The 27,511-nt window shown below is 45.2% G+C and overlaps 1 protein-coding gene across 1 annotated transcript; it reads right to left on the bottom strand.

Moving 5' to 3' along the window:
• Window positions 1–331: 331 nt before the first annotated feature.
• Window positions 332–25,695, bottom strand: mcf2a (MCF.2 cell line derived transforming sequence a). The gene is made up of 27 exons (XM_056296680.1): window positions 25,542–25,695; window positions 24,348–24,467; window positions 23,902–24,018; window positions 23,483–23,632; window positions 23,153–23,268; window positions 20,796–20,910; window positions 20,509–20,628; window positions 15,358–15,549; window positions 15,069–15,260; window positions 14,584–14,755; window positions 12,984–13,060; window positions 12,654–12,739; window positions 12,344–12,410; window positions 12,004–12,119; window positions 10,799–10,868; window positions 8,776–8,868; window positions 8,184–8,276; window positions 7,726–7,851; window positions 7,190–7,411; window positions 6,765–6,857; window positions 5,891–5,969; window positions 5,701–5,767; window positions 4,210–4,310; window positions 3,542–3,654; window positions 3,157–3,269; window positions 2,641–2,744; window positions 332–2,521 (listed from the first exon to the last, which is right to left on the bottom strand). Exons 1-27 carry the CDS (start codon window positions 25,605–25,607, stop codon window positions 2,481–2,483), a joined length of 3,021 nt encoding a protein of 1,006 aa, XP_056152655.1. The 5' UTR covers window positions 25,608–25,695; the 3' UTR covers window positions 332–2,480.
• Window positions 25,696–27,511: the final 1,816 nt, after the last annotated feature.

Here is a 27,511-nt window from a genome sequence, read left to right as displayed (position 1 = left end):
ACATCCATCCATCCATTATCCACACCGCTTATCCTGCGCTGAGGGTCGCGGGGATGTTGGAGCCTATCCCAGCAGTCATTGGGCAGCAGGCGAGGAGACACCCTGGACAGGCTTATGTGCTCTACATTTTTACATCTATGCAGCTATAGTAAATCAGTTTTTTAAAGTATTATTTGAACAGACATTAATTGCAGATGCATTTGCAGAATTTTGGTCTCGTTTTCAATGGTCAAGTGACACCTCTGTCTCCAGCCAACCATATATGACTGCATGAAAACATGACATTTATATCAAGAAAAGAATTTCACAACTATTTCAATAAATACTTTATTTCTGTATCATACTGAAGCTTTACAAAAAAAGAGGTCAGCCAATAACAATGACTGTCTCAAAATACAATACAAACCTGCACAAATTCTCCAGTTGCCATGCAATTTTTTTTCCAAAATAAACTTTCAGCAACAAGCATACGTGGCTTGTCTGGATACGCACAATTCAAGCTTCTTTGTTTTTTTTACTTTCCATATTGGAAAAAAGTGCAAAAATCTGCAGCATTTGGGATTGAAGGTACAAAAGGAAAACCTTATCTAATCTTGTCACCTAAGCAAAAATAAAAAAGGAAAAAAAATCTTGATGCATGGTTGTGCAGTTAAAGCATCTCTCCCTGTAAATGTACAGAGAGATCATTTCGACTGGGCTGCAGCACCTCACACTGAAGGAACAACATGTCAGCAAAATAAATAAATAAACAACAATAGGAAATGTGTAGTGGGAAGTGGCCCCCACTGTTTCCCCCCCCCCCCCGCCTCATTTCCACATCAAACGCGGCATATCAAAGGCAGCCCTGCAACTGGGGGCTTGATTTGATATGGTAAATTCATAAAAGCCTGCAATCAATATTAAATTAAGCGTTTGACACACTGGGTATATCTTATGTTTGCCGTATGATCTCTTTTAATGGGAAACCCAAGATTAACTCTGCTGTAATGTAGAGGAGGAAGCAATCCACCTCTACCAGAGGGGCACAGGCAGCATGCTCTCTCTCTCTCGCTCTCTTTCTCTCTCTCTGTGAGTGACAGCCAGACCCCAACAGGGACAGGATGAGATCCTGAATAGAGTGACAGCATCTGGTGCTCTGTGCCAAGCACCTCCCCATACATCTACAGCACAGCCTACACTGTGGAATACATTCCTATCAATCTTCATCTTCATCTGAGCCTTCATCAGAGATTGCCATCCCTGACATGTAGACTGCTGTCTGCAGTGTGTGTGTGTGTGTGGGGGGGCATGTTTCACCTGTCTTCACTACTAACCCACAACAATTCCAGAAAGAAAATTACAGGAGCAGATATAATAGCATTAATAAGGAAAAACATACAGCCCTGGAGGTAAAGCAGTTAGCATACAACATCTCGCCATTCAATACCATAATTTGATTGTTGATGTTTTCCCCCTAATGACCTTCCACCGTATTAAAGTGCCTGTTTGATATTGGTTAGATCAGGTAGAAGCCAGAATAGAGTAATTGCCATTTCCTAACAAACAGTACATACAGGAGAGGTTAAATCCCGAAAAAGTGGTAAAAAAAAGGCTTTATGGCACGGCACATTTGGCATTTTAACTCATACAGAGTAAAGAGGGAAAGTGCCTTGAGGAATGAAGTGTAAGAACCAGATACACATACAGATCAATGGAAAATGTCCACAGTTTCACAAACATATAGAGGTACATATTAAAAATGGATGGTACTGCATATGACCGAAATTCTCTTCTAAGAAAAGTTTCAGGCGATTCCTGGGTTAGCATCCATACAACACACAACCTGACAAATACCAACACATGCGCACACACGCATACACACATGCATGCACACATGCATGCACACACGTGCGTGCACACATATGCACACACACGCACACACACACACTGCAGTCTCGCCTATCAAATTAAGGATGGAGTGAATAATGTTTCAGTCAAGAGTCAATATAAGTGAATTGTCCCACTCTGAAAGCTATGGCCTGGCCTGTCTCACATCCTGACTATTTTTACTTTGCATGAGGAGTGCAAGATATACATCACCAATAAAAAAATGGAGGATCCAGGGGAGGCCTCTGATTGTCCAAGAGGGCTAATAGTTTTTGTGCCTTTGTGCTGGGGCCATCTTTTGTTGTCCCTCTGTGCAACGGCTAACACATACAATGAGTGTGTCCATAGACAGAGACAGAAGAGTGAGAAAGAATTGGCCCAGGAGACTGTCAGTCAGAAACTTGGAACAGTCCAATCTGTAGAGTCCCATGTATTTTTTCTTTTCCGAATGACTGGACTGTATTGAGCAAAGTCCAACTGTGGCAAGGAGTAAACATTGGATGGCCGATAGTCCGTCACATGTGAGACAGCAATGGCTCAGTCTGTTTGCACGTCTCCAGGTGTGTTTGCCGGCTCTTAGGGTAATCTTACTTTTGTATTCTGTGCTTTTCTTCCTATGGAGAGCTGAGCTTTCTGGCTTTCAGGTTCCCAGGGTCTACAAGAGAAAACACACTTTTCAAATTAACATCAGCAAAATTTTCATATCCATTTCAGATAAGACATTAGCATTAGCAAGACATTAGCATGTACGAGGCTAATGTTGTTTCTTTTTACCCCCTAGTCTGGAGGAGTGTCCACGATTGCTGTCTCCCAGAATCAGCTGGAGGTTAGCTGCTGGGATGAGACCCTCCTGTCGCCGACTGAGGTTCTTCACAAGCCTGAGGGATCAGGAGTAGAGAGAGGGGGTTGAGACTGACAGAGAGAAAGAGAGAGAATAAGTATACCTAAGTATTCTTTTCACATCACTGCCAGCTCAGTTTGAAAGCCAGCAGGGAAATGGAGCCGTTTCCAGTTCACTTCACTGCAGCCCCTCAAAAACCCTATATAGTAATTCTTTAAGGTGATGTTCGCAACGTTCTTCACAGTTAGTATATCGCAAAAGCAGCAGGACGGTAACATAGGAAAGATTAAATAAAATGGAGCACAAGTTAGGGTGCTGGTTCAGTGCCTTGCTCAAGGACACTGTGACAGTTTGCATGGCTACAGATCTTTCTGTTACAGGGCAGTTTCTCTAAGAATGAGGCCATCCCGGTTTACCGTTCATGTGCTGGTGAAAGGCCAAAGACTCACCAGAGGCCCTGGCCATCTTCATGCTGCAGCTGAATGACATCCCCACATTTGATGGTGATGCTGTCTGGTCCATTCCTTGGGCAGTCAGCCAGAGCTCTGTATCTGCCTGGAGACTGGCACAGGATGAAAACTGTCAGCACATCCCAAACCTCCCCCGTCCACTGTGGTTCCCTGTCACTTAAAGCAACTATTATATCATACGCTTCACAACCGTGTGACAGACAGACAGAAGGGCCGATAGATAAGATTATGAAACCGGAGTCAAATTCCACGTGTGTGCAAACTTACATGGCCAATAAATCTGATTCTGATTCTGAGATAGACAAGCTAGATAGGTGTGGATGGTGATTGGTGATGGTGAAGTTAAGGCATAACCCTGTCTCACCATTTGGGCCATGCCCTCCTCATCAGTGTCTGACGGATGGGAGGGGAACCGGCCTGCAGACCACTCCTCTAAACCCTCACAGATGTCTACTGAGTGAGGCGCGCCTGGCCAGCCTGGGAGCACAGGCAAACACACACACACACACATACACACACACACACACACACACACACACACACACACACACACACACACACACACACACACACACACACACACACACACACACACACACACACACACACACACACAAGAGCCATGTTTCTTTAACAGTTACAGGTATTAGAAAATACATTGTTTGGAGCCGCAGATCTGAAAGGGATAGTGTGTAGATACTTGGTAACTACATAAACATTGCAAAGACCTACACCACTTACTGGGTAATTAACAGGAAGGAAGAATCAAAAACTAATTTCAGAAGCTTGGCCTTTTTCCCCAAAACTCCTCAGTGCACCCAGTGCTGCTTCAGATCAAAATATACTTGTACTGCTGAATAGGAAGAAGTCAAACATCTGCGTCAGTTTGGGTTTCAGAATGAAAAAATCAATAGACTGGTGATACGGCTGTGAACTTGCTTAATCACCCATGTCAAGTCATTTAGTTACCAAGTATCTATTTGATTAAGGTGACATGGTATGGAAGGGTGCAGATGTATGCACTGTACTCACTCCTACGGTTGCGGTGGTGTTGAGGTGAGTGGGACTGGGGGTCTGGACTGCTCTGCCCCGACTCGGTGTCATCTGAACTTACTGAGGCCCTCTGCTGCTTGCTGGGAGAACAACAGAAGGAATTGTGACAGCTCAACACACACTGTGCGGATTTAGCAAACACGCTCAGGATCGAGATTATCCTCCACAGCCACACAATCTTGGATCAGCTTTCAAGTCAAGTCCAGTCAATAATCCTAACGTGAGGAGACCATAAAGCTGGTCCCAGATCAGTGTCGAGGAGCAACTCTGTCCTGTTGTATCTCACGCAACACATGGCCGTTCAGGCAACAGACAGCAGGCACGGCACAGAGCAGCCATGTGCGAGCTTCCCTGTAGAGGGCAGCAGTGGGACTCATGGCCCACTGACTGATAGTGTTAACACAGAAAAGGCATGTGTCAACACAAGGCAAGATCTGGTCTCGATTTATCAAGATCCAAATTTACAGAACTTAGTCATTGTTCTACTAGATTCTGAGCAACATGGCTTGTCCTTAAGGCATTTAATTTTGATCAGATCTCAAAACACGAGCCCCATCTAAACAAGCAGTTGCCATGAAGAAATGAAAATCCATGGATCAAACCAAAAAACTGCCTCGTTTACTTTTATCCCCCTTTGCATTACATGCAAAATTGCAAATCGGGGATACAGATAAGGGCAAATACATAAGACACTATGAGGTGGGAGCGCGGTTGAGACACTGACCTCCCAGGGTGGACTCAGAGCAGTTGCGACTGGCAGGGTTGGGAGGTTAGTGATTGGGCTTATGTAATGAGCCACAATGGAGGCTATAAAGGGGGGGGGGGGCGATGACGGTCAGTATGCAAACACAGTAGCCCTGGGTTTGATTCACCAAGCAGGGCTGGGTGGGCCATGCCAAAGGCGAGGCAAGCTGAGCCGGGCCAGGCTGAGTTTACCACTGAGCGTCAGGGCACATCAGTGGCGCTGGGGGCGGTGGCGGGGGCGTGGCCGGGGCCGTTGCCGGGGACTTCTGGGGCGAGGGCTCCGTGAACGCAGGCACAGAAACACGTCGGCGGACAACGAGACAAAGTCCAGCCCCGGCAGACAGCCCCTGGGAACCCCTCTGGACGGCCGCACACCCCTGCAGGTTGGGGGAGGAGGGGAGTGGGAGGGGGAGGAGGGGTGGGGTCGGGGGGGGGATAGGCAACCAAACCAACAGAGCAGAGAGTGCTCTTTCTCACACACTCCCACACACAGACACTGCCTGTTACTTACACGCCATCAAACATCCCTGCCAACTCAAGCCACGAGACGGGATATAATAAACTTCACAAATGTTGGTGGTGGAGCTGCAATTATGAAATTTGATCCAGGTGTGATACTTTGTGTGAGTGCATCTGAGTGTGCGCAGATGCACGTGACACGCATGCATCTGTGTCACGTGCACAAGTGCGTGTGTGTAATGACAGGTAATGACAACAGGCACTGACCTCTGAGAGAGTGGCGGGGAAAGCGGCACATGTTCCACCATCTGACCATGTTGCTGATATGCCTCATCTGTAACGGCACAAAAGAGGAGAATAGGGAAGAGGATAAAAGGAAGAGGGGAAAAAAACTGTTTCATTTCAGATTACGCTGTCATTCCGAGTTAAATAGCAACATCAGTCACACTCGGCAAACCTTTCAGTACTTTCTGCTGGTTTGTAAGAATCCTGCGCAGCTCATTGAGCCAGGCCATCTTCACCTCCACTGTAGGAGCCTTGGAGAGATAGAAACGAAGCTTGCTTTACAACTGAATTAACAAGGGAGTCAGAGGGCTTCAACGTTGCCTGAAAACAAACGGGCATTGTTTAAGGCTTAACGTTGTGTAAGTGGCCATGGTGGCAAATCAGGTTAGCTATATATTCATCCAGCCATTCATCCATTAACCAAGCTGCTTATCCTAGTTAGGGTCACGGGATGCTGGAGCCTATACTAGCAGTCATTGGGGGGCAGGTGGGGAGACACCCTGGGCAGGCCGCCAGTCCATCACAGGGCCCACACACACACACACACACACACACACACACACACACACACACACACACACACACACACACACACACCTTGGGACAACTTTAGTACAGCCAGTTCACCTGACCTACATGTCTTTGGACTGTGGGAAGAAACCCACGCAGACATGGGGAGAACATTCAAACTCCACACAGAGGACGACCTGGGATAACCCCCAAGTTTGGACTACCCCGGGGCTCAAACCCAGCGCTTTCTTGCTGTGAGGTGACTGCGCTAACCACTGCGCCACCATGCCACCTCACAAATGGCAAGTGGATCAAAATGTTCTGCATCACGTGAATGAACTGTATTGTAGATAATACAAGGGGAAAAGAGAGGACGTGTATTTTTTATGGATAAATTGTATTGTTCTATATGCTCAAAATAATGCTAAAAGGCCTTGATATGAGCACAAGTTGAGTGAAAGTTGTGAATTATCTCCAGAAAGTGTAAGCCCTGTGCCGAGACATGCAGCAAACTTCAAAAATGCTTATGTTCTCACCTGAACCACATACACCTCCTCCCTGCCACTGTACCAGATCTCAAACTTCTTTACATCTCCCTTGACATTCTCTGTGATCCCCACAGCAGTCATCTGCCAAAAGAGACGCACACACTGTTTACAAACACACACCACCCGGCATTAATGGGGACAAGAGACACGCGCAGAGCATCATGATGTACATCAGCCTTACATCATGTAACACATATGCTACGTCGGAACACAAACACACACACACCTCCGCTGTGTCACTCCTTCCTCCCCACACACTCAATAATATATCAAGACCAGTAGCAGCTGTTGGTGTGACAATATCACGAAACAGGGAAACAAGTCTTTCAAAAACTGCATGCAGCGCACACACACACGCACGCACGCATCACGCACGCACACACACACACACACACACACACACACACACACACCTTGAGGCAATGCTTGAAGCTATAGGAGGGGGTCTTGTCAGAGCCTTCTCCGTGCTCCTCCCTGCGCTTGCAGAGAAGCAGAGCTCTATCGTACAGGAACAGGTGCCTTTGCATGGGCTTGAAGCGGGCCAGCTCCTTCATGCGGGTGGGACCTCTCTTATGACTGATCCACACGCTGAAGGAGCCCTGCATCAACACACGGCCCAGCTCACAAAGCTCTCCCTGGGTGTGATGGAGAAAACATTTAAAGTGAGATGGGCATAACACCCAGCAGGAAACTCAACGCAAGTTTGCTCTTTTCAAAATGCAAGTTAAAACTACAGCTCATATAATAATAATAATAATAATAATAATAATAATAACAACAAAGCATTCAGTTTAAAAAAATGTCAACAAGTTTGATATATAAATCTCTATGCTAAAGCATCCCTGATTTATGGATTCTGAAGAAGTCTTTTCCAGGAAAATGGCTTAAAGGATACAAAACAGAATTGCAGAATCTCAAATAAACATCAATTATAAGATGCTGATCCCACCTCATATCCAGTGATGGCTATCTGGTGCATGGAGTCATTGACTGATTTCAGTAGGTCCAACATGGCTGATAGCGCTTCCTGCAGGTCAGAGGTCCCACTGCAACCTGTACTGTATTTCAGCAACTCCTGAACACACACATGCACAACACACTGGCGATATACACAAACACAATGGCTAAAATTGTGCACCACAGTATACAGATAATTACTCTCTTTAGACCTCAATACACAAACCTTCAAAAACAGTATAATGACTGGGGATCATCCCTTAGATGGGATTTTACAACTATTTACATTATCTGTTATAACTGTAATGGCTGTGTTACAAGTTTTGGAAACAGAAATTTGCCATAAAAACTAAAAAGAAAAAGTTCAAAAACGTAAGTGCTCATGCATCAGTGATCGATTGTGTGTGTGTGTGTGTTGTGTTGTATTTTCGATGTTGCCATTTGTTCAACCTTAAGTAGAAGCTGATATTTGGTGAGTCGCTGGACCGGTTTCAAAAGATAGGAATCCAAGCCCAGTTTATGCTCCAGCTTCTTTTGACACTCCTTAATAAGGAGGGGGGAAAAAATAACATGCAAACGGTTATGAATGCTCTGTGTGCATCGCAATCATCACTTGTTCATCACTTTAACAATAACTAAAGAATTCGTTTCTAAAATGCTCTCTGTTTATTTTTATTTTTTGGGGGGGTGGCAATCAATATTATAAATACATCTTCTGAAGATATTCTCAGCTGTATGAGTTCATCAGAAAGGCATTAAAGTACTCAATAACTGATTTCATTAAAAATAGAAAAAATAAAAAATACATAAAAAATAAAATACATAAATAAAATAAATATAAATAAATTAAAAATAAAATAATATATAAAATATACAATATATAAAATAAAATAAATAAATAAAATACATGACAATACATGAAAAATATTTTTTCTTTTAAATGTGTGAAAATCAGGGACAGTAGTTCAAAGATCAGCAAAATCGTAAATGACTTCAACAGAACTAATGATTGAGAAGGTAAAGCCATGCAATAAAACCATACCTGGAAGAAGGCACAGTCTGAGAACTGCCTCCACAGGGCTTCAGAGCGAGGTTTATTCTGGCAGTAGCATTCATACATCTTGAAATTCTCCTTCTGAAGAAGAGATAACACAATGCACATGCGTCTGTTTATTGAGATACTGCAAATCGGAGGTGTGCAGACTGTCACAATAGAAACTGGTGGTTTAACAAAAACAGCTAGAGGAGTGCATTCAGTAGAGTGCAGAGCTCTGCCAGGCGTACGTATCTCCTCTTCTCTGGTGTTCCAACTTGGCGACAAGCCAACCCTTTTTCCCACTTACCGGGAGACAGGAAACACAAGCAAACACACGGACAGAAAAACCAGTGTTTTTCTTGCCATTATAAGACTTTTGCGCAGTGCCCAATTCAATTGAATGGGAAATATACAGGGGAAAAAAGTTGTTAATATGCAGCACTCAAACTAAAAAATCTACCTGATGAAAATGTTTTGCCTGTCAGTCTGTGGATGTGCAGCCTCCTCGCACAAATATGACCAAGTCTGACATGAAATGACAGAGATCAGGCTATCATAATTCAAAAGCCCTTATTAAAAGTCTTCAAATGTGTTAAACTGTTGCGGTTTTCCTAATATAACATGAATGAAGGCAAATTGCTTCTGTGCTGATTGACTTTCCTTCGAAAACGTAGCTCAGCCGTGGGAATTTTTTTTATTGTAGGTACTGAGGTGATTTCCAGCTGTGACTGTGACTAATCCTACTCTTAAAACCGTATTTCTGGAGCGGAGTTTTAACATTGGAAACTATGGCACTTCCACACAGCGGCAAGGTGAATAAGGTGAATTATTTTTGGTTCATCCAGTGTTCCTCCAGTTCTCCTGGGCCGAGATCAGCGGTGAATGATTTGCTGGCTTGTGAAATACGACCGACTTATCATTTACGTTCACGAATCGAATACATAATGTTTGGAGTTCTGACACTGTCGCTGCCCGATCTGAGTCAACTGTAGACGTATGCGCAAGGGTGACTCAGATCGAGCAGCAACAGAAAACACATCGGTTGAGCAAGCTAGAAAATGCATGAAGAGAGGGAGTGGCGGTAGCGAGAACAAACATTTTTCGAAGGTTTTCAATCACGGCAACCAAGAGAGGCTGTTCATCATACACTCATAACTGCACAAATATTTTGGGCCGACAGGTTCAGTAGTTTGTGACATTAGCCATGGACAGACACACACACACACACACACACACACACACACACACACACACACACACACACACACGTGACCAAATCCCAGCTCCAGGCTACCGCTTTTTTTTTTACCCCCCCCCTTTCTCCCTAATTGTATCCGGCTAATTACCCCACACTTCTGAGCCATCCTGGTCTTTGCTCCACCCCCTCTGCTGATCCGGGGAGGGCTGCAGACTACCACACGTCACCTCCAATACATGCGGAATCGCCAGCCACTTCATTTCACCTGACAGTGAGGAGTTTCACCAGGGGGAGGGAGCACGTAGGAGGCTCACGCGATTCCCCTCAGTTCCTCCTTCCCCCGAACGACCAGGTGCCCCTACCGACCAGAGGAGGCGCTAGTCAGCGACCAGGACACATACCCACATCCGGCTTCCCACCCGCAGACACGGCCAATTGTGTCTGTAGGGACGCCCGACCAAGCCGGAGGTAACACAGGGATTTGAACCGGCGATCCCCGTGTTGGTAGGCAACGGAATAGACCACCACACCACCTGGATGCCCCCAGGCTACCACTTGATTGAGATAAAAATGCAGAAAAAACATCTGTTTATCTCTTTATTTTAGCCAAGTTATCAGACATTTTTTTTTGGTCTATTGAACTCAATCGGAGCATGCACAGATTTTTGTGTACTGGTTTAAAATATGAGAGTGCCACTTCACCTCATTTACTCATTTATCTTCTGTTGGACTTAGAATTAACCTTGCTGGTTTAGCACCACTCAAAAGAAGCACTGGGAAATTGCAGCCATTTGCAAACTTCATCAAAAAAAAGGAAAAGCATTCTCTCACCCGCTCCAGAAAACAAGCTCCTACTGCCTCTGGGGTCTCCAGGCATCCTTCCAGGTCCTGAAGGAACATCCTGGATCACCAGACAAGTCAAAGGACAAGAGTTAACTCCAAGAAATCCAAACAGAGTGGCTTCCTAGCGCAACAACTGACACAGACACAGACTTTCCTTACATCACCCAGTGGGTTTTTCAGTCTCTTCAATCTTTATCTTATTAAAAGCTTATTAAGGCAAGTGGCATTTATCTCCAGTTAAGATGTGTAATTGGTTTCCATCCTCACTCATCGCATAGAGCTATTCAGTGCAGTGGGGGACGCATACAACGCAGAAACTCTTGAAGGTGTTACGCTGCACAGTTGCACAGGAAAGGCTGATGAGGACGCAGTCAGAAACATCCAGATGGAGTAAGACACATGGAGATGGTTAGGGGAAAAAAGTCGAGAACTGTTTTTGTAATGGGACACCTTTTTTTTCTCATGATGATGTAAAAATTTCATAGTCAACAGACTATTAGTTGAATAGTTTTAAAGTTTTGCAACTTAGAAAATGCTAAATGTAAGACGTTTATATGTGAAAAAAAGCCAAACTGGCTTGACTAAACCGTAGTTCAGCCAGGCTGTGGTCATAAATGCAAAAAGTTCTTGTTAACTTTTGACCCTGTATTAATAAATAGGCAGAATCCGAGCCCCCGGAATTGAGGCCAAGTATGAATTGCATCATTAAAATAAGAAAAAAAAAATGGGCAGGCTATGCTTAAATTCCCCAAACTTTTGGCTCTCCCTCGGAAAAACTTGCTGAAATGAGCATACACCAACCAGAAAAACAAATGTCAACTCATTAACTTGAGTTTGCCATCATTTTCTGCCACTGACTGCATTTTAATAAGCTCCTGTTTTTTTGGATCTGGGTGCATAATGTATTTTTAGCACCATTTGTAGCCACACATGTAATACCACAAGTTGTTGCCTTAAGTGGCCATTTCAGACATCATATTTATTATTTGTTGCTCAAGTTTCCCACTTTCAGTTTACTGTATTATTACCCAGTGTGAAAGAAAATCAATTGCAAAATTGGTTTTTGGATAGGCAGATTGTCCCTCCGTCTTCAGCAAATGGTTTACCACCATATCAACTGTATTGATGTGCAGCTACATGTGTGCTTCTGCATTTCTAATGAGCACACAGTTAGGAAAGGCAAATGTCCTTGCCTGCTGTGGAAATTGTAGATCTCAGGCATGTTTCCAAAAAGAATGTCTCTTTTGCTGCGCAGGATAGGAGGGAAGAGGCCTGACAGAGCTGGGTTGTCCATCTCGGCCCTGTAACCCTGCAAGATTAAATCACAACAGCATCATTATAAGGCTGAAGTGAAGGCAAAACAAGGTATGTCAGTGGGAGTTATTAAGAAAGGTCATACAACCAGGGGAGTGATAACATTGGGAACAGTCTCTCTCTCTCTCACACACACACACACACACACACATATGCAAGCATGCACACACACACACACACACACACACACGATATTAAATGTAGATGTGTTTTTCTCACCAGTAACACTGACAGTAGCTCCTCTACATAGACTCTCTCTGTCTCTATGAGTTCCCTCATCACATGACTATAAAATCCAGAGAGAGAGAGGGCGAGGGGGGGAGGGCGAGAGAGAGGGGGGAGAGAGAGAGGGCAAGACAGAGAGAGAGAGAGTGAAAGAGAGGGTGAGAGAGGGAGAGAGAGAGAGAGAAACAAAATAAGAGAGAGAGGAGCAAGAGAGGGCCAGGGGGCATCATTAGTACTCAACAAAGAGAATCAGAGAATAAACAATGACATGAACAATGAGGATGGACAGATGCCTCCTCCTCACCGCTTCAGTAGATCTGGGCTATCCTCTCCCTCCAGACTGTACCACATACTGCTCCTGTTCTCCTGGTAGTCGTGCATCACCTCGATCTGGACAAACCAACCACAGAAGGACAAGACTGATTTTCTGTGGGGAGTTGGGGCAAATACTTCACATCAGTTCAATCACAGCTACTTAGTCACCTAGGAAAACCTGCACACAGAATAAAGTAATAATGAAATAATAACATTTTTGATTTAGCACATTTAGCTTTCGCTGTAGCTGTGATAGTCCAAAAAAAGAAAGGAGGGTTTTCGGACAGCTCTTTCCTTCTCATTGTCTTTGTAGCTTCACCTTTCTAGAGTTGGGGCTCTTTCTGGACGCCCTCTTCCCAGGCAGAGGCAGGTCAAAGGTGAACTTCAAACCGTCCCCTGCAAAAGAACAAAGCCGCCAGCAGAAGATAAAAATGATCCAGCCTGGTGACTCAAACACGTGTACGGTACGGTGCATTTCCATATGCTTTGATGAGGCTCGTCTTTTAACCACGCTGCTGACGAGACGGGGGATCCGTACAGCGGATCGAACAGAATTAGTCCTCTATGGCCACTACCTGATGTTATGAGCTTGCCCTGCTCATAACTCTTAAATATGGTCTGATCCTCCATGATCTGGCGTATGTTTAAAGGGCACTAATCAGTATAGAGAGGCACACTCGACACAATCAAAGATAATAAGCAGCCTGTGACAGAGGTTCTTCCTGAAACCATCATGTGGATTAAAAGATCCAGTATGCATGGCTGACTGACTTTCTGTTTGATCCTAGCCAAGGAATTCATACAGTCCAAGCTCTAGCATGTGTCGGGCCCTTGCATGTGCCATATTGCGCTATGTGTGTGTGTGTGTGTGTGTGTGTGTGTGTGTGCTGTACTATACACAAGTTCAGTGTCATATCAAAGAAAATGTGTTACCCTTTATCTCCTCTCTCAAATGGCCTTTTCCTCCCAAGTATGTGGGGTGCCAGAGGACGATTCACAGAAAAACCTACTCTCATTACTACACTCATCACTGTGGCCTGACATCACAGAGCTGAGCCCGTCCATGGAGAAACAAAACCATTTTGAATAGAAGATAGAAAAAAAGCCCCTTTCTCCTTTCAAATGGGATATGTGTGTGTGTTTTTTTACAGGCTCACATGCAGATGAATGAAACTAATGAATACATATGTAAGGGCACCAAAAGTCTACACCCATCTAAAAACCCAGTGTGGAATTCCTTATATTTGCAACACACAATGTGCACACACACACACACACACACACACACACACACACACACACACACACACAGTAATTGGGTGCTGTATGAGTAGCTTCATGCCACGTCCCCCGGGGACCTGAGAGAGATGAAAGGTCCTTTAATGTATATGAACCACATATGGCTCTGGTGCAGCTAACATCCCGACTAATAGGGGATATACATCCCCATGGACGGATTATACCTCATACTTTTGTTGCAGACAGTTTGCAAAGGTGGGCTGCTCAGCCCAGGGTTCAATACAGAAACACCTTGGGCTAACTCGCTGCTGCCGTGTGATGTGGTAATGTCACCATGGAGGCAGTGGGAGGTTGCCCAGGGGAGTAAGACTGCTGCCAGGCCAGGGCCAAAACAAGAACACCCTACCGTGTGTGGTAAACAGAGAAGGCCTGCATGGAAGCCCATTGGTCTTAAAGTTATCAAAGGTGGCGAAAGGCATATAAGCTTCAAACTAGTGCAGCTAATGAAAGGCTAATGCACTTTAACATGCCCTGATACTGCAACAATAAGGGCAGAATTTATAAACAGGAGGGATAAGAGTGTGTTTAAATGTGTTTGTGTTTCAACCTTCTGTGCATTTGTGTGTGTGTGTGTGTTTGTGTGTGTGTGTGTGTGTGTGTGTGTGTGTGTGTGTGTTTACCATGCTTAGGGGAGAACAGTGGGGATTTAGAGCGTGGCGGGTTCTCAGGCCTTGGGGTGACCAGTTGGACGGGACGAACATGTTTATCAGCCAGCTTCCTCAGACAGGCCTGTCGGTTCTGAATCATCTGCTGCACTGTTCCATGCTTTTCAAATGCCTTAGCTATCTGAGCCTTAAGAGGAGAGAAGGAGGCGGGGAACAAGGGATCAGACGTAGGGTTGGGATTCTCACTTTTGTTGGCTGGACCGCGACAACCAAGTATGCATATAACCAGAAAATATTAAGGTGCAAGACAAAAATAGCAAATCTAGAATGAAGAAGTAAGATCTGCACACTAAATTACTCCCAAAAGCAATTTTATTAAGCAATGTTTCCATCAGTTAGATCTTCCTCAGCCAAATTTGCCTGAGGAAGGATATTGTCGAGACATTTTCACTACAGACCAGTGTTTACTTAGACTGATGTTCCTCGTTATTTTGGCGTACGTGTAAATGAGGTGTGATGACAGCTTCATACTCCATGACCAGGATGTCAGGGCCTGAGCTGAGCATAGATGGCGCCCCCTCCAGGAACGTTTCAATTTCCCTCAAAGCCGCCTGGGCCCCTTCCTTAGACTGGAACTTATCAACCAGCTGGTTAGCCAACAGGTAGGCCCCGTCATCGCACCAACTCTGGGCCTGGTGGGTGAAGAAGGGATGTACAATAAAATTCAAACATGTATTTGTCCATGTGTCAAGAAGTGTCCAATATTTTGCATACATGTGTCCCCAATACCTGTCCGAGGCGCAGCAGCAGCTGATGTGTGTGGGTGAGATACGCCTGCTTGGCCTTGAGTGCTGCACTGAGTGTGTCACAGTGGTGGCGAAGCTCATTGCAGCGCTGCACAATAAGGGCCATGGCGTAGTGGTGACTGGCTGCCAGCTGGTGCCCATGAAGGATGGTGATCTGAGCATGACCCATCACCTCCTGACAACAGCGATGAGGAACCACAAACAACAGGAAACAGGACATTTCAGTTTTATGGTGCGTGGGTGATTAAATTGGCAGTGGGACATCCAAAAAATGGTTTGTTGGAAGAAATCTGACATCCTTATAAGACTGCATAACATATGGATGCTGTAACGGTGGTTCTCAGTCCAGTTCAAGGTGACCCCCAGTACTGCTGGTGTTCTATTCTGCCAGGTAGTAAATTACATTCATCTGTTGTGACAGGTATTCCAGCAATGTTTTTTTTTTTTTAGGCCTGGCACGACATGAGTGTAATTAACTATCTGAGCGAGTAGGGTGATGTGGTACTGGTTATCAGTGCCCTCAAATGGGGTCGTGTTTACGAGAACAGTCCATATGAACAACCACTGTATTGGTATTTACTGGCTTCAAAGCGAGAACATTTTCTGTTAGCTCCATGTTCACGAGTTGCAAGGCGATCCTTACATTTTTTTAAAGAAAGCAGAACTCATGGACGTCCATTTTGCAATGGGCGATAAGTTTAAATACAATGTAGTTCAAGTCGTATAAAGTCTACTTTAGTAGTTAAATAACGTATTTGAGGAAAATGTTGATTTTTTTTTTTTTTGATTTTTTGATTTTAAGGTAAGATAAGATAGATACTTTATTGTCATTGTATACATACAACGAAATTTTGTTTGGTGACTCTCAGACCAGCAACACTAGACAAGGTAAATGATAAAAAAAAAAACATGATAAAAACAAGGACAAACAACATTTAGTATAAACAAGTGAGGTAGTAAAAATAAGTGAGGTAGCAAAAATGATAATGAGACAATAAAAGATAGCGGCAGCTTTTTTCCCCTGATTTTTCCCAATTTAGTGGCCAATCGATCCCTATTTTAGTTCAAACTCCCACCCTCATACTGCATGTGCTCGCCAACTGCATCTCTCCAGCCGGCAGTCTCGAAGGAGACGCCTCGCCACTTTCATGACAAGGCGAATCCAGGCTGAACCACTGCTTTTTCCGACACGAAGAGACGCATTCATGTGACGAACACAAAGTTCAAAATAGTGCATGGGATTATTGCACATAGTTGTCCATATTGGCTTTAGTACCAGTTAGTCCTCAGCAGCTATATAGGCAGGTGTGTGTGTGTGTGTGTGTGTGTGGGGGGGGGGTGATGGAGGCTACAGCTCTGGGGAAGAAGCTGTTCCTCAGCCTTTAAGTCTGGGTTTTGATGGTGCGGTATCTTTTCCCCGTTGGCAAGGCAACAAGCAGACAGTAACCTGTGTGTGTTGTGTATTTGCTGATGTGGCTGGCTTTCCTCTGTAGGCAGCCAGCATACACAGCATCCAGATCCAGGAGCACAGCTCCCACAATCCTCTGTGCTGTCTTTACCACCTGGGCCAAGTCTTTCCTATTCTCTGCTGTGCAGCTGGCATACCACACTGTGACACATTGACAGAGGATGCTTTCTATAGTGCTTCTGTAAAAGTTGACCAGCAGCTGAGAGGGGAGAGCGGCTTGTTTATGTTTTCTGAGGAAGAAAAGCCTCTCTTCTGCTTTCTTCACCAGGTGGGAGGTGTTGAGTGACCATGTGAGTTCTTTGGTTATGTGGATTCCCAGGAATTTGTTGTTATCCACAATATATACCATATACCTCTTCACCATTTATGTGCGGGGGGGGTCTTCCTTGATCTCCTGAAGTCCACAATGATCTCCTTTGTTTTACTGGTGTTCAGGACCAGGTTACTGTCCGAACACCAGCCAGCCAGATGTTGGACCTCCTCTCTGTAGTGTGTCTCCTTGTTGCTGGTTATGAGTCCCACTATAGTGGTATCATCAGCAAACTTCACTATAGTGTTGAGGAGTGAATGGGGTACAATTGTGGGTCAAAACGATAAAGAGGGCTGGACTGAACACACAGCCCTGCGGCACACTTGTGTCCAGGATGAGGGTTGAAGATGTATGGTTACCCATCCTGACATTTTGTGGTCTGTGAGTGAGGAAGTCCATAATCCATGAACACAGTGAGGTGGTTAATCCTAGGTTGCTGAGTTTGTGCACCAGTTTATGGGGGATTATCGTATTGAAAGTGGAGCTGAAGTCAATAAAAAACATCCTGACATATATGTGTTTGGATGCTACAGGTGGGACAGGACTGTATGAAGTGTAATTGAGACTGCATCCTCTGTAGATCTGTTCCCCCGATAGACAAATTGGTGGCTGTCCAGATCTGTGGGGATGATGTCCTTGATGTGAGAGAGTATAATCCTCTCAGAGCACTTCAAAATAACTGGGGTCAGGGCAACTGGGCGATAGTCATTAAGGCATCTGACTGCTGTTTTCTTGGGTACTGGTACAATGGTGGTGGGTTTAAGGCAGGTGGGGACTACAGCCTGTTGTAAGGACAGGTGGAAGATGTCAGTGAACACCCCTGTTAGTTGGTCAGTGCATGTCTTCAGTGTGTGGCCCATCACCCTGTCTGGTCCTGCCGCTTTGGAGGTATCGATTCTCCTCAGAGTGGATTTTACCTGAAGGTGCTGTAGGACGAGTGCATGCTCTTCTTTGGGCAGGGTCATTTGGGCCCTCACTCTGCTGTTCTGCATTTCAAAGCATGCAAAGAACTGGTTAAGCATGTTGGGGAGTGTGCTGTCATGGCTGATGTGTGGGGTGCTGCATTTGTAATCTGCTACAAATGAGATACGTTATTGATCCCTGTGGGAAAATTATGCTCTGCATTTAACCCATCCCGGCTGTGTTGCTAGGAGCAGTGGGCAGCCGCCATGCAGCACCCGAGGACCAACTCCAGTTCGTCTTGCCACACCTTGGTCAGGGGGACAAACAGCAGCATTAACCCGAACATGCATGTCTTTTTGATGGGGGGGGGAAACTGGCGCACCCAGAGAAAACCCACCAGACTTGGGGAGAACATGCAAACTCCACACAGAGGACGACCTGGGATGCCCCCCAAAGTTGGACAACCCTGGGGTTTGAACCCAGGACCTTCTTGCTGTGAGGCGACGGCACTAACCGATGGGCCACCATGCCACCCAATATTGATATTCCCATTGGTCCTGTCTTTTCCCTTGACATTATGCCTTTGCTTTGCATTGCCTGTTCAAATGTAAGAGATTGACTGTAATTGTTAGGTAGCTAACCTTTAGCCTCCATCTTTTCACAATGTAATGTTCATCCACTTGCCAAGCAACGGTGTTCTCATGACTTTAGCCACACATATCATATGCTTAACTTCCCATGCTAAAACCACAAACTCACGATTTCCATTTGAAGAATCGTTTTTCGCTTGCACTCAGGGACACTGATTGCAAAACATAAGGAGAGGCGGTAAGAAACAGATGTTATGATAACGTCGCAATAAAGTTTTCAGCAAAGGATTCAGGAACTGGCCTCACATATTAGCATATGAAGGCAAAGCTTATCTTAAATTTGCATTTGAAATACATTAATAATAATGGATTGTATTCATGTATGTGATCCTGGATGACCAACTGTTGTTTGCTGCAAACGTTGCATCAGTTGCTCGCTCCTGCAGATTTCTCCTCTATACCATCAGGAGGATTTGCCCATTCCTCATCGACAAGACGTCACAGGTGCTCATCCAGGCTCTGGTCATCTCCCGGCTGGACTACGGCAACTCTCTCCTTGCTGGCACCCTGGCGTCAGCCATCAGACCTCTGGAGCTTGTTCAAAAAGCTGCAGCTTGTCTGGTGTTCAACTGCCCTAAGTTCTCCCACATAACTCCCCTTCTCATGTCCCTACACTGGCTCCCAGTAGCTGCTCGCATCCAGTTTAAGACTCTGGTGCTAGCCTACAGGGCAGTGAAAGGAACAGCTCCTTCCTATCTCAGGCGTCATGGTCAAGCCCTACACCCCCGCCTGACCACTTCGCTCTGCTGCCTCGGGCCGCCTGGTTGCCCCGTCGCTCAGAGGCCCCTGCTGCCGATCGACCCCTTCACGGCTCTTTTCTGTCCTGGCCCCACAATGGTGGAATGAACTCCCCACTGATGTCAGGACAGCGGAGTCGCTGCCCATTTTTCAGCGCAGGTGGAAAACTTGTTTAGAGAGAAGATGCATTTATTACCTCTGATGACTAGTAGATCTCCTGATTTCCAACGTTAAATGCACTTATTGTAAGTTGCTTTGGATAAAAGAGTCAGCTAAATGACTGTAATGTAATGTAAGGGTAACACTTTATCTAGACACCCGAAGCACTTCATAATGAAGGGGGGGAAACTCACCTCAACCACCACCAACGTGTAGCACCCACCTGGGTGATGCATGGTAGCCATTTTGCACCAGAACGCTCACCTAACATCAGCTTAAGGTGGACAGGGAGGAATCACTGAGCCAGTTATATGGGAGGATGCTTAGGTGGCCAGATGGCGAGAGCCAGGTTGGGAATTTTGCCAGAACACTGGGGGACCCCCAACTCTTTGCGATAAATGCAACAGGATCTTTAATGTCCACAGTGAGTCAGGACCTCCCCGTCACTGCACTGGAGCATTGGGTCTTTTTTGTTTTGTTTTGATTTATTAGGACCAGAGGGAAGACTGCCTCCTACCGGCCCACCAACACCACTTCCAGCAGCAACTCAGTTTTTCCAGGAGGTCTACTATCTTTTTACTAGCCAAGCCCACACCTGCTTAGCTTCTGTCATTCAGCAGAGCCAGGGTACATGTTGGTATGGCTGCCGGCATTATTTGAAGTCTGCCCAGATTGGCAAATTGGCAGGGCATACACTCCATATAGACTCCAGGTCAGTTAATATTGTGTCAGCCAGTTGTCAATCTCAGAAAACTGTGCTAAACAGTTTCAAAAAATGTTTCCTGTGGTTGTCTAAACTTTGTGACAGCCACTGTATAGTCTTTGCTGTGTGGAAGATACCCAGCTGAGCCACATTTATGGTATCATAGATGGCATGAGCATCTACTGTAGTTGTGAAGCACTGACCTGAGCATGTGAGTCCAGATTCTCCAGGTCTCTGAGAGCCTGTTCTGTCTGAGCCAGAGTCTCTCCTGACAGGGACATGTCTCTCTCCTGAGCCAGCAAGCGCTTCAGCATCAAGTCTATCTAAACCACCAACACACATGGTCACACAAATGAAATACTCTCGTGAATGCATGAATGCAAAAACAAGACACATTCAGTATATACACATTTGCATGCACACATCAAGACACATGGAAACAGACTCATACAAACACACACACAAAAAAAAAGAATCATTAAATTTTTACCTCCCGAAAGCTCTGCTCATATCTCAGCAACTGCAGGTACTGATGCAGTTTCAGATGATGCTTCTCAAAGTAGCCGTCAAAGGCTGACTCCATGTCTCGGAGCTGAGTGAGAAGCCTAAAGACCACAAGGAGATGCTCAGGACTTTGTATGATAGCTTTGACATGTACGTTCGCTTTTTTCCCCACTAGGAATTTTCTCTATACTCAAAACGAATAATTAACATTTTTTGAGTCGATAGAATTTGACAAAGCTGCACAGTCAAATCCTCAGCAAAACCTCAGAGAAGGAACCAAACCCACAAAATTTTGAGATACTCCTACTCAGGGTAGAACAAACATGACCTCGTTTTTATATAACTTTGACATGTCCCCTTCATAATTTTTAGTTTTACTGCAAACGTCCTTAAATTCATAAATGAAATGATTCAGTACTAAATTAATGCCATGTCATTTTCTACCTACTGGTTGTATTTACATCATATTTTCACTGATGGTCTACAATCAGACTTTCAAAATACGGCTCTACTGATGGGCGTCCGGGTGGTGTGGTGGTCTATTCCATTGCTTACCAACACGGAGATTGTCAGTTCGAATCCCCATGTTACCTCCGGCTTGGTTGAGCGTCCCCACAGACACAATTGGCTGTGTCTGTGGATGGGAAGCCAGATGTGGGTGTGTGTCCTGGTCACTGCACTAGCGCCTTATCTGGTTGGTCGGGGCGCCTATTTGGGGGGGAGGGGGAACTGGTGGGAATAGCATGATCCTACCACACGCTACATCCCCCTGGCGAAACTCCTCACTGTCAGGTGAAAAGAAGCAGCTGGTGACTCCACGTGTATCGGAGGAGGCATGTGGTAGCCTGCAGCCCTCCCTGAATCAGCCGAGGGGGTGGAGCAGCGACTCAGACAGCTCGGAAGAGTGGGGTAATTGGCCGGATACAATTGAGGTGAAAAAGGGGGGGGAAAACGGTTCTACTGTGAATCAGCAGCCTTTTATATAAGGCCTTATTGTAGGTGGAAATATCAAACAGTTGATTTTTCTGAGAAATACTCACTTCTAATCTTAATCTTAATCTAATAATACTGTGATTAGAACCCAACTATGCTAATAATTCATTTCAGGTACTCACTGACATTGTCTCTTCAAAAACAAGATGTAATGGGCATCCGGGTGGCATGGCAGTCTATTCTATTGCCTACCAACATGAGGATTGCCGGTTGGAATCCCCGTGTTACCTCCGGCTTGGTCGGGCATCCCTACAGACACAATTGGCCATGCCTGTGGGTAGGAAGCCAGATATGGGTATGTGTCCTAGTCGCTGCACTAGTGCCTCCTTTGGTCAGTCAGGGCACCTGTTCGGGGGGGGGGGGGGGACTCGGGGGAATAGCGTGATCCTTCCATGTGCTACGTCCCCCTGGTGAAACTCCTCACTGTCAGGTGAAAAGAAGTGGCTGGCGACTCCACATGTTTCGGAGGAGGCATGTGGTAGTCTGCAGCCCTCCCCAGATTGGCAGAGGGGGTGGAGCAGCGACCAGGACGGCTCGGAAGAGTGGGGTAATTGGCCAAGTACAATTGGGGGAGATTAATGGGGAATCCCCCCCCCCAAAAAAAAAAAAAACCCCAAGAAGTAACAGATTGCTGCTGAGCACAATTATTGGGACTATCCAGTGAGTATAACCCCAAGAAAGTACACAAAAATGCCTGCCGTGTAATAGAGAATTCCAAGTTGATCCCATGTTTTTTACCCACTGGTTTTATTTAGTACATACTTCGTATTAGCGCTGATGGTTCTCAGGTAGTATCTGTAGACCTCAAAACAGCAAGAATGACAAAATATTCTTCTATTGTAAGTCAGCAGCCTTTTATATATAGCTTCTAAGTGTGTGTGTGTGTGTGTGTGTGTGTGTGTGTGTGTGCGTGTGTGCGTGTGTGTGTATGAAATATTGACTTCTAATTCATAATAATATTGTAGTTAATTTGTGTCTATGGTTATAATTCCATTTAGGTAATCATTGACCATTGTTTGATCAAAGTATTAGTTTACCACTAAGTTCTGTGATTGTGATGATCCAGTGAGCTATAGCCAATATGTCAATTAAATTAATTAAATGAGTGGCTACAGTGGCATTCACAGTTTGAATGTTTGTGAATTAGATTTTGTGTAGTCTAAGTATAAAAAAAACGTCTGTTTGCATGTAAATCTTCAGGATTGTAGCTTTGATTTCTATTCTAAAAATTACACCTTATAAAGCATTTGATGTGCTCTTACTCCAATAACAAGATAGTATTTACTTATCGTTACAATAAAGTGGAGTTACAGCCATGAGATAGTGGAAGACAGTATATAGAGTTGGTACCTCTGCACAGTGTCCCAGTCCAGTTTGACATCCCAGTGAGAGTCGTCCTCCTTCCATGAGGTCTCCAGGCTGGAGAGGAGGTGACGACCTTCCTTTGACACTGATCTGATAGCATCCTGCCAAAGAGAAGTGGATTGTAAATGAGGAGTGCATTTAGTGGTGTGTTTCTGTTCCAGAGAGACAACACTGCAGATGAACGATGCTGCAGTGCAGTAATCATCTTGAAGACACAGGAAAAGCGTCAGTCCTCCTAGTCCATACGACACTCACAACTCACAATATTAGGCGATTCTAAAACTGTACCTTCGTAAACAGAATATAAAACATTACCTTGAGTTTCCTGTACTTTTCACTGTGAGCCTTGAGGAGGTACTCGATGGAGCTGGCATCATCAGGCAGATCTGTCTCAGCCAGCTCTGTGCCAAAGGCCTGCAGCATCTGAGCAATATCTTTGACTGTTACAGCAAAACCCTCAATAGCCTGCAGGGGGAGCAGGGAGCACACAACAGCAGCAGCACAATGACGTCACCGCTGTGACAGCGTCCGAGATGTTGAGAAACAAGTTATACGTGTATTATGCAGTAAGTTACATCTCTCGGGGGGGGGGTGATTTTGCAAGAAAAAAAGTGAAATTACTATTAAGACAATTACTGCGTTATTAATGTGGAAATAACTGTTTAAATGAGTTGAATTGTGAAGGGATAAGTATTTCCTGCACCAGTCTGGCACGGAATTGATCTGTGGCCTACCGTTCGCAGGACTATCCAGTCACTGTGACAGTAGTCCAAAGTACCACCAAACTCAGAGGTAAGTTGGTTCTCATCAATGTAGCGCAACAGATCTGTGACAGAGCTCAGCATCACCACCTGAGGATGGGGGGATTAGACAGACACTGAGGTCTCAAAAATGTTTTGCAGGGGTCTTTGGATGATGAATGATTTTCACCTAAATGTCTAAAACAACATCATCCCCTTTTACAATAGTCAGACCACGAGTTACATATGCAAAACTGCCTCCTTGTTGCAGCTGCTTTTCAGGCTTGATTTATCCATTTAAATCAAAGTCTAGGGGGGTGTCCTGAGTCCACAATGCTTTTGGCTCGGGGGCATCAGCATGGATAAGCTATGTAACAAAAATGGGGTGTACCTTGAGGTGAGGTGCGACATGTTTGGTAACTGAGGAGGAGCTGCCTTACTGGCATCTTTAGCATGAAGTCCTCCTGGCTGAAGCGAAAGCCAATGTCTGTGACAGTGCGCTGGAAGAAGCTGGTGGGCCGCAGCACCAAGACCAGGTGGAGGTTGCCGGGAAAAGAAGCCTAGAGAAGGAAGAGGAGACCACTGTCGCATCCATGATGGCATTAATGAGGGAAGGCACACGCCATGGTGAAACACTGCACTTCAGTTTACTGTGAACCAGTCAAAAGTCACATAATCTTTCCACAGAAGCTGCCCTCCTACTTGGGCATCTGCATTTGCACAGGTGCCTTCTTGTATACACACCGAGACAGGACTGCGTGAATGGCCGAAGGAGAAAAAAGCATCTGCCACAGACAGAATTAACAAGCTACCAGCTTCTATATCCGATAAAAGTGCCTTTAAACCTCCTCCAGCCTGTCACTCAACAGATTACAGTCAGACTAACGGATTCAGGGTTCAGTCACTACACGCGCTTTTTTGGAACAGATGTCATATTAGACTACTGTACACTGTGAGGTCACACAGTCAAGGATACTTAAATGACGTGTGACTATGTGGGAATTTGTGGTGTGGTACATCACCAGCCAAAGACAGGAGGGACGAGGTTGCAGTAAAAGAGCAAAGCAAATACTGTGGCGAAGAAAATAGTTATAAAGTAGATAAATAATCAGTAAATATTAATTTATAACTATTTTGCACCCAAAAGCATTAGCATCTATCCATCTATCTATCTATCTATCTATCTATCTATCTATCTATCTATCTATCTATCTATCTATCTATCATGCCACAGACCTTGTTATTAATACTGCAGTGGTTTCTATGAAATGCTAACAGTTAAACTATACACTGTAATGCTGCGTGGACGTCATGCGTTTATACATAACAGCAACGCATTCGCATGGGATGCAACTTTTGACATTGGTTGGCCGTCATTCTCCAAGAATCCAATAACGTAAGCAAATAAATTTCCGAAGAACATGCACCGAAATAGCCCCATTTTTTTTCTCTCTGCGCACAAACTATCAAGGTTTTCTGCCCAGGACTCATACGAAGAGATTGCATGACTAAGCAGAACCGGCGGGGCACCGCAGTGCTGCTGCAGCAGCCGCCGCATTTCACCCCAAACTTCAGCTTCCAACTCTTCAGACGCCGAATAAAAAAGACTAAAGAGTAAACCAGCAGCTCGTTACCGGGCTCTTCCGCATCTTGGGCAATCCCGGGCGTCGAAAACTTTCAGCCATGATGTTGGACGCCATCTCGGAGGTGCTTAGAAAGTAGGCTGGCGAACCCCTCGACCGGCGGCGTACCGATGGCTGAGGTGAGCTTACTTCCTCCCGCCGCCCCCGTCCGCCCCCGTCCGCCCCCGTCCGCCGCCGCCGCCGCCGCCGCCGCAGCATGCGATTGTCGATGCAATTGGAGGAGGGGGCAGCGATTTACTGCGATTTTTACCCGCCCCCCTCTCACCTACCCGCCCACCTCCACCCCCCCTCCCTCTCTCGCTCTCTCTCTCATTTTGTCCTCTTTCTCATCGATACACGACGTATTGCGTCACATACTGATTTTTTATTTATTTATTTTGTTGCCTGCTCGCGTTGCAGCGCTACGGAAGGGGGCGGAGTTACAGAGTTGCGGTTCAGACAAACGGGACGTTTACTTTGTCAAGGGCGCAACGACTTTATTGCAAAAATAAATAAATAAATACATAAAATACGCAGAAGCAATATGGTTATGCGTAACAAAAGCTCAACTTCTGTGACTTGTTTTGTCAACGTGGAGCCCTCCAAACAATAATAACAGCTGTTTGGGGGGGGGGGGGTTCAGCACCACGGACAGCGCCGCATCATCTGCCAGGTCAGCTGTACGACGACAACATAGGAATCATAATAAACGAATCTGCATGAAACACACACACAAACACACACACACACACACATACTGAAAACCAACAGCACTACATCTTTTAACCACAAATATGAGCCCAGTGAAAGTCACCTTTGAAATCAACAACAAAATAGCCTAAAAATAAAATAAAAAATAAAAACAAGCAGTAACAGTAAACTATTGTAAACTGACAGAAACTACTGAGTCTTTCAACTCTGTAGCGAGAACTGAAAGTTAATCAATCAACTTCACGCAGAGGGTCTGGCTTAGGACCCCCGGGACCCTTTGGTTTGTGCCCAGTAGGCCCGTTCGGTATCCCATGGCTTTGTGAACGCTGTATGCTCTGAAGCAACAAAGATGGGGAAAAATAAGAATAGAAAAGAAAAAGAATTTTGTAAAACTCAAATAAGTGTAACTTGCTCACCGCTATTCTGGCAAGTGCCGTTTTGATAGAGGCCCAGGTATCCAGTCTTCGGTCTAAAATGATGATAAATTTCACTCCTGGTTGCCTTGTTCTGGAGGCATAAATGAGGTAATCGTATAAGAGTAGTATATTTTCTGTAGGTGTGTGTATGTTTTGAATCTTGCAGCTAAGAAAATGTCAGTTTCAAAGGGTTACCGGGCTAGACGAGATAGAGGGGATGCATGAATGGCTGCAATGCTGCATCATTTGTTGGTACTTTTAGGTTACAGCACGTACAACAACAGCGCCAGCACCATATCATGTTTTAAATGTCATAGTAATGACATGTGTGCAAGAAGATGTGGACATGGACAGGATCATGTGCTCTTTGACCACTAAAGGTTGCCGATAAGTGGACTTTTAAGTGTAGGAGTCTCTAAGGCCCGCTGTGCTCAGAATACAAACTGCAGCCTGTAAAACCCTGCACTGCAGAGGAGGAGAGGAGGAGGAGAGGCAGGAATACAAATGTGTCTAGGTGCACACACCGAGGGATGAGGGTAAGGTACGTCAAGACTTTGGCTAAAGATTCCTCGGGAATGTCTGTGAAAGCAGAACACTCTGGGAGGGTGATGATCACGCTGGAGTCTTCTCCACGACCCCCTGCAAACACAGACACGACTTGTGAGGCAAAGATAAACAGCTTTCCTATGTCTCGTCATAAACCCAAGGCAATTGAGATTTATGTATATGCAGGTTTATTCCCCACCAAACATCATTATCCAGCCCGTTTATCTGATTATTAGCACACCGTTAATTCAGATTTAAGGTCAAGTTTTAACTGGATGCCAAGTAAGTTTGCAAATACAAGGAATCTGA

The sequence above is a fragment of the Lampris incognitus genome, chromosome 1 (assembly GCF_029633865.1).
Source record: "Lampris incognitus isolate fLamInc1 chromosome 1, fLamInc1.hap2, whole genome shotgun sequence".
Taxonomy (NCBI): domain Eukaryota; kingdom Metazoa; phylum Chordata; class Actinopteri; order Lampriformes; family Lampridae; genus Lampris; species Lampris incognitus.
This window is presented reverse-complemented; position numbering and strand designations above follow the sequence as displayed.

Excerpts from the sequence above, each read along its gene's own strand:
- mcf2a (XM_056296680.1), bottom strand. The coding sequence starts at position 25,607 with ATGGCGTCCAACATCATGGCTGAAAGTTTTCGACGCCCGGGATTGCCC. Across the intron at positions 5,768-5,890 it reads CCAGCAGAAAGTACTGAAAG|ATGAGGCATATCAGCAACAT; the intron begins GTTTGCCGAGTG and ends GTGCCGTTACAG. Across the intron at positions 2,522-2,640 it reads ACACTCCTCCAGACTAGGGG|ACCCTGGGAACCTGAAAGCC; the intron begins GTAAAAAGAAAC and ends TTTCTCTTGTAG.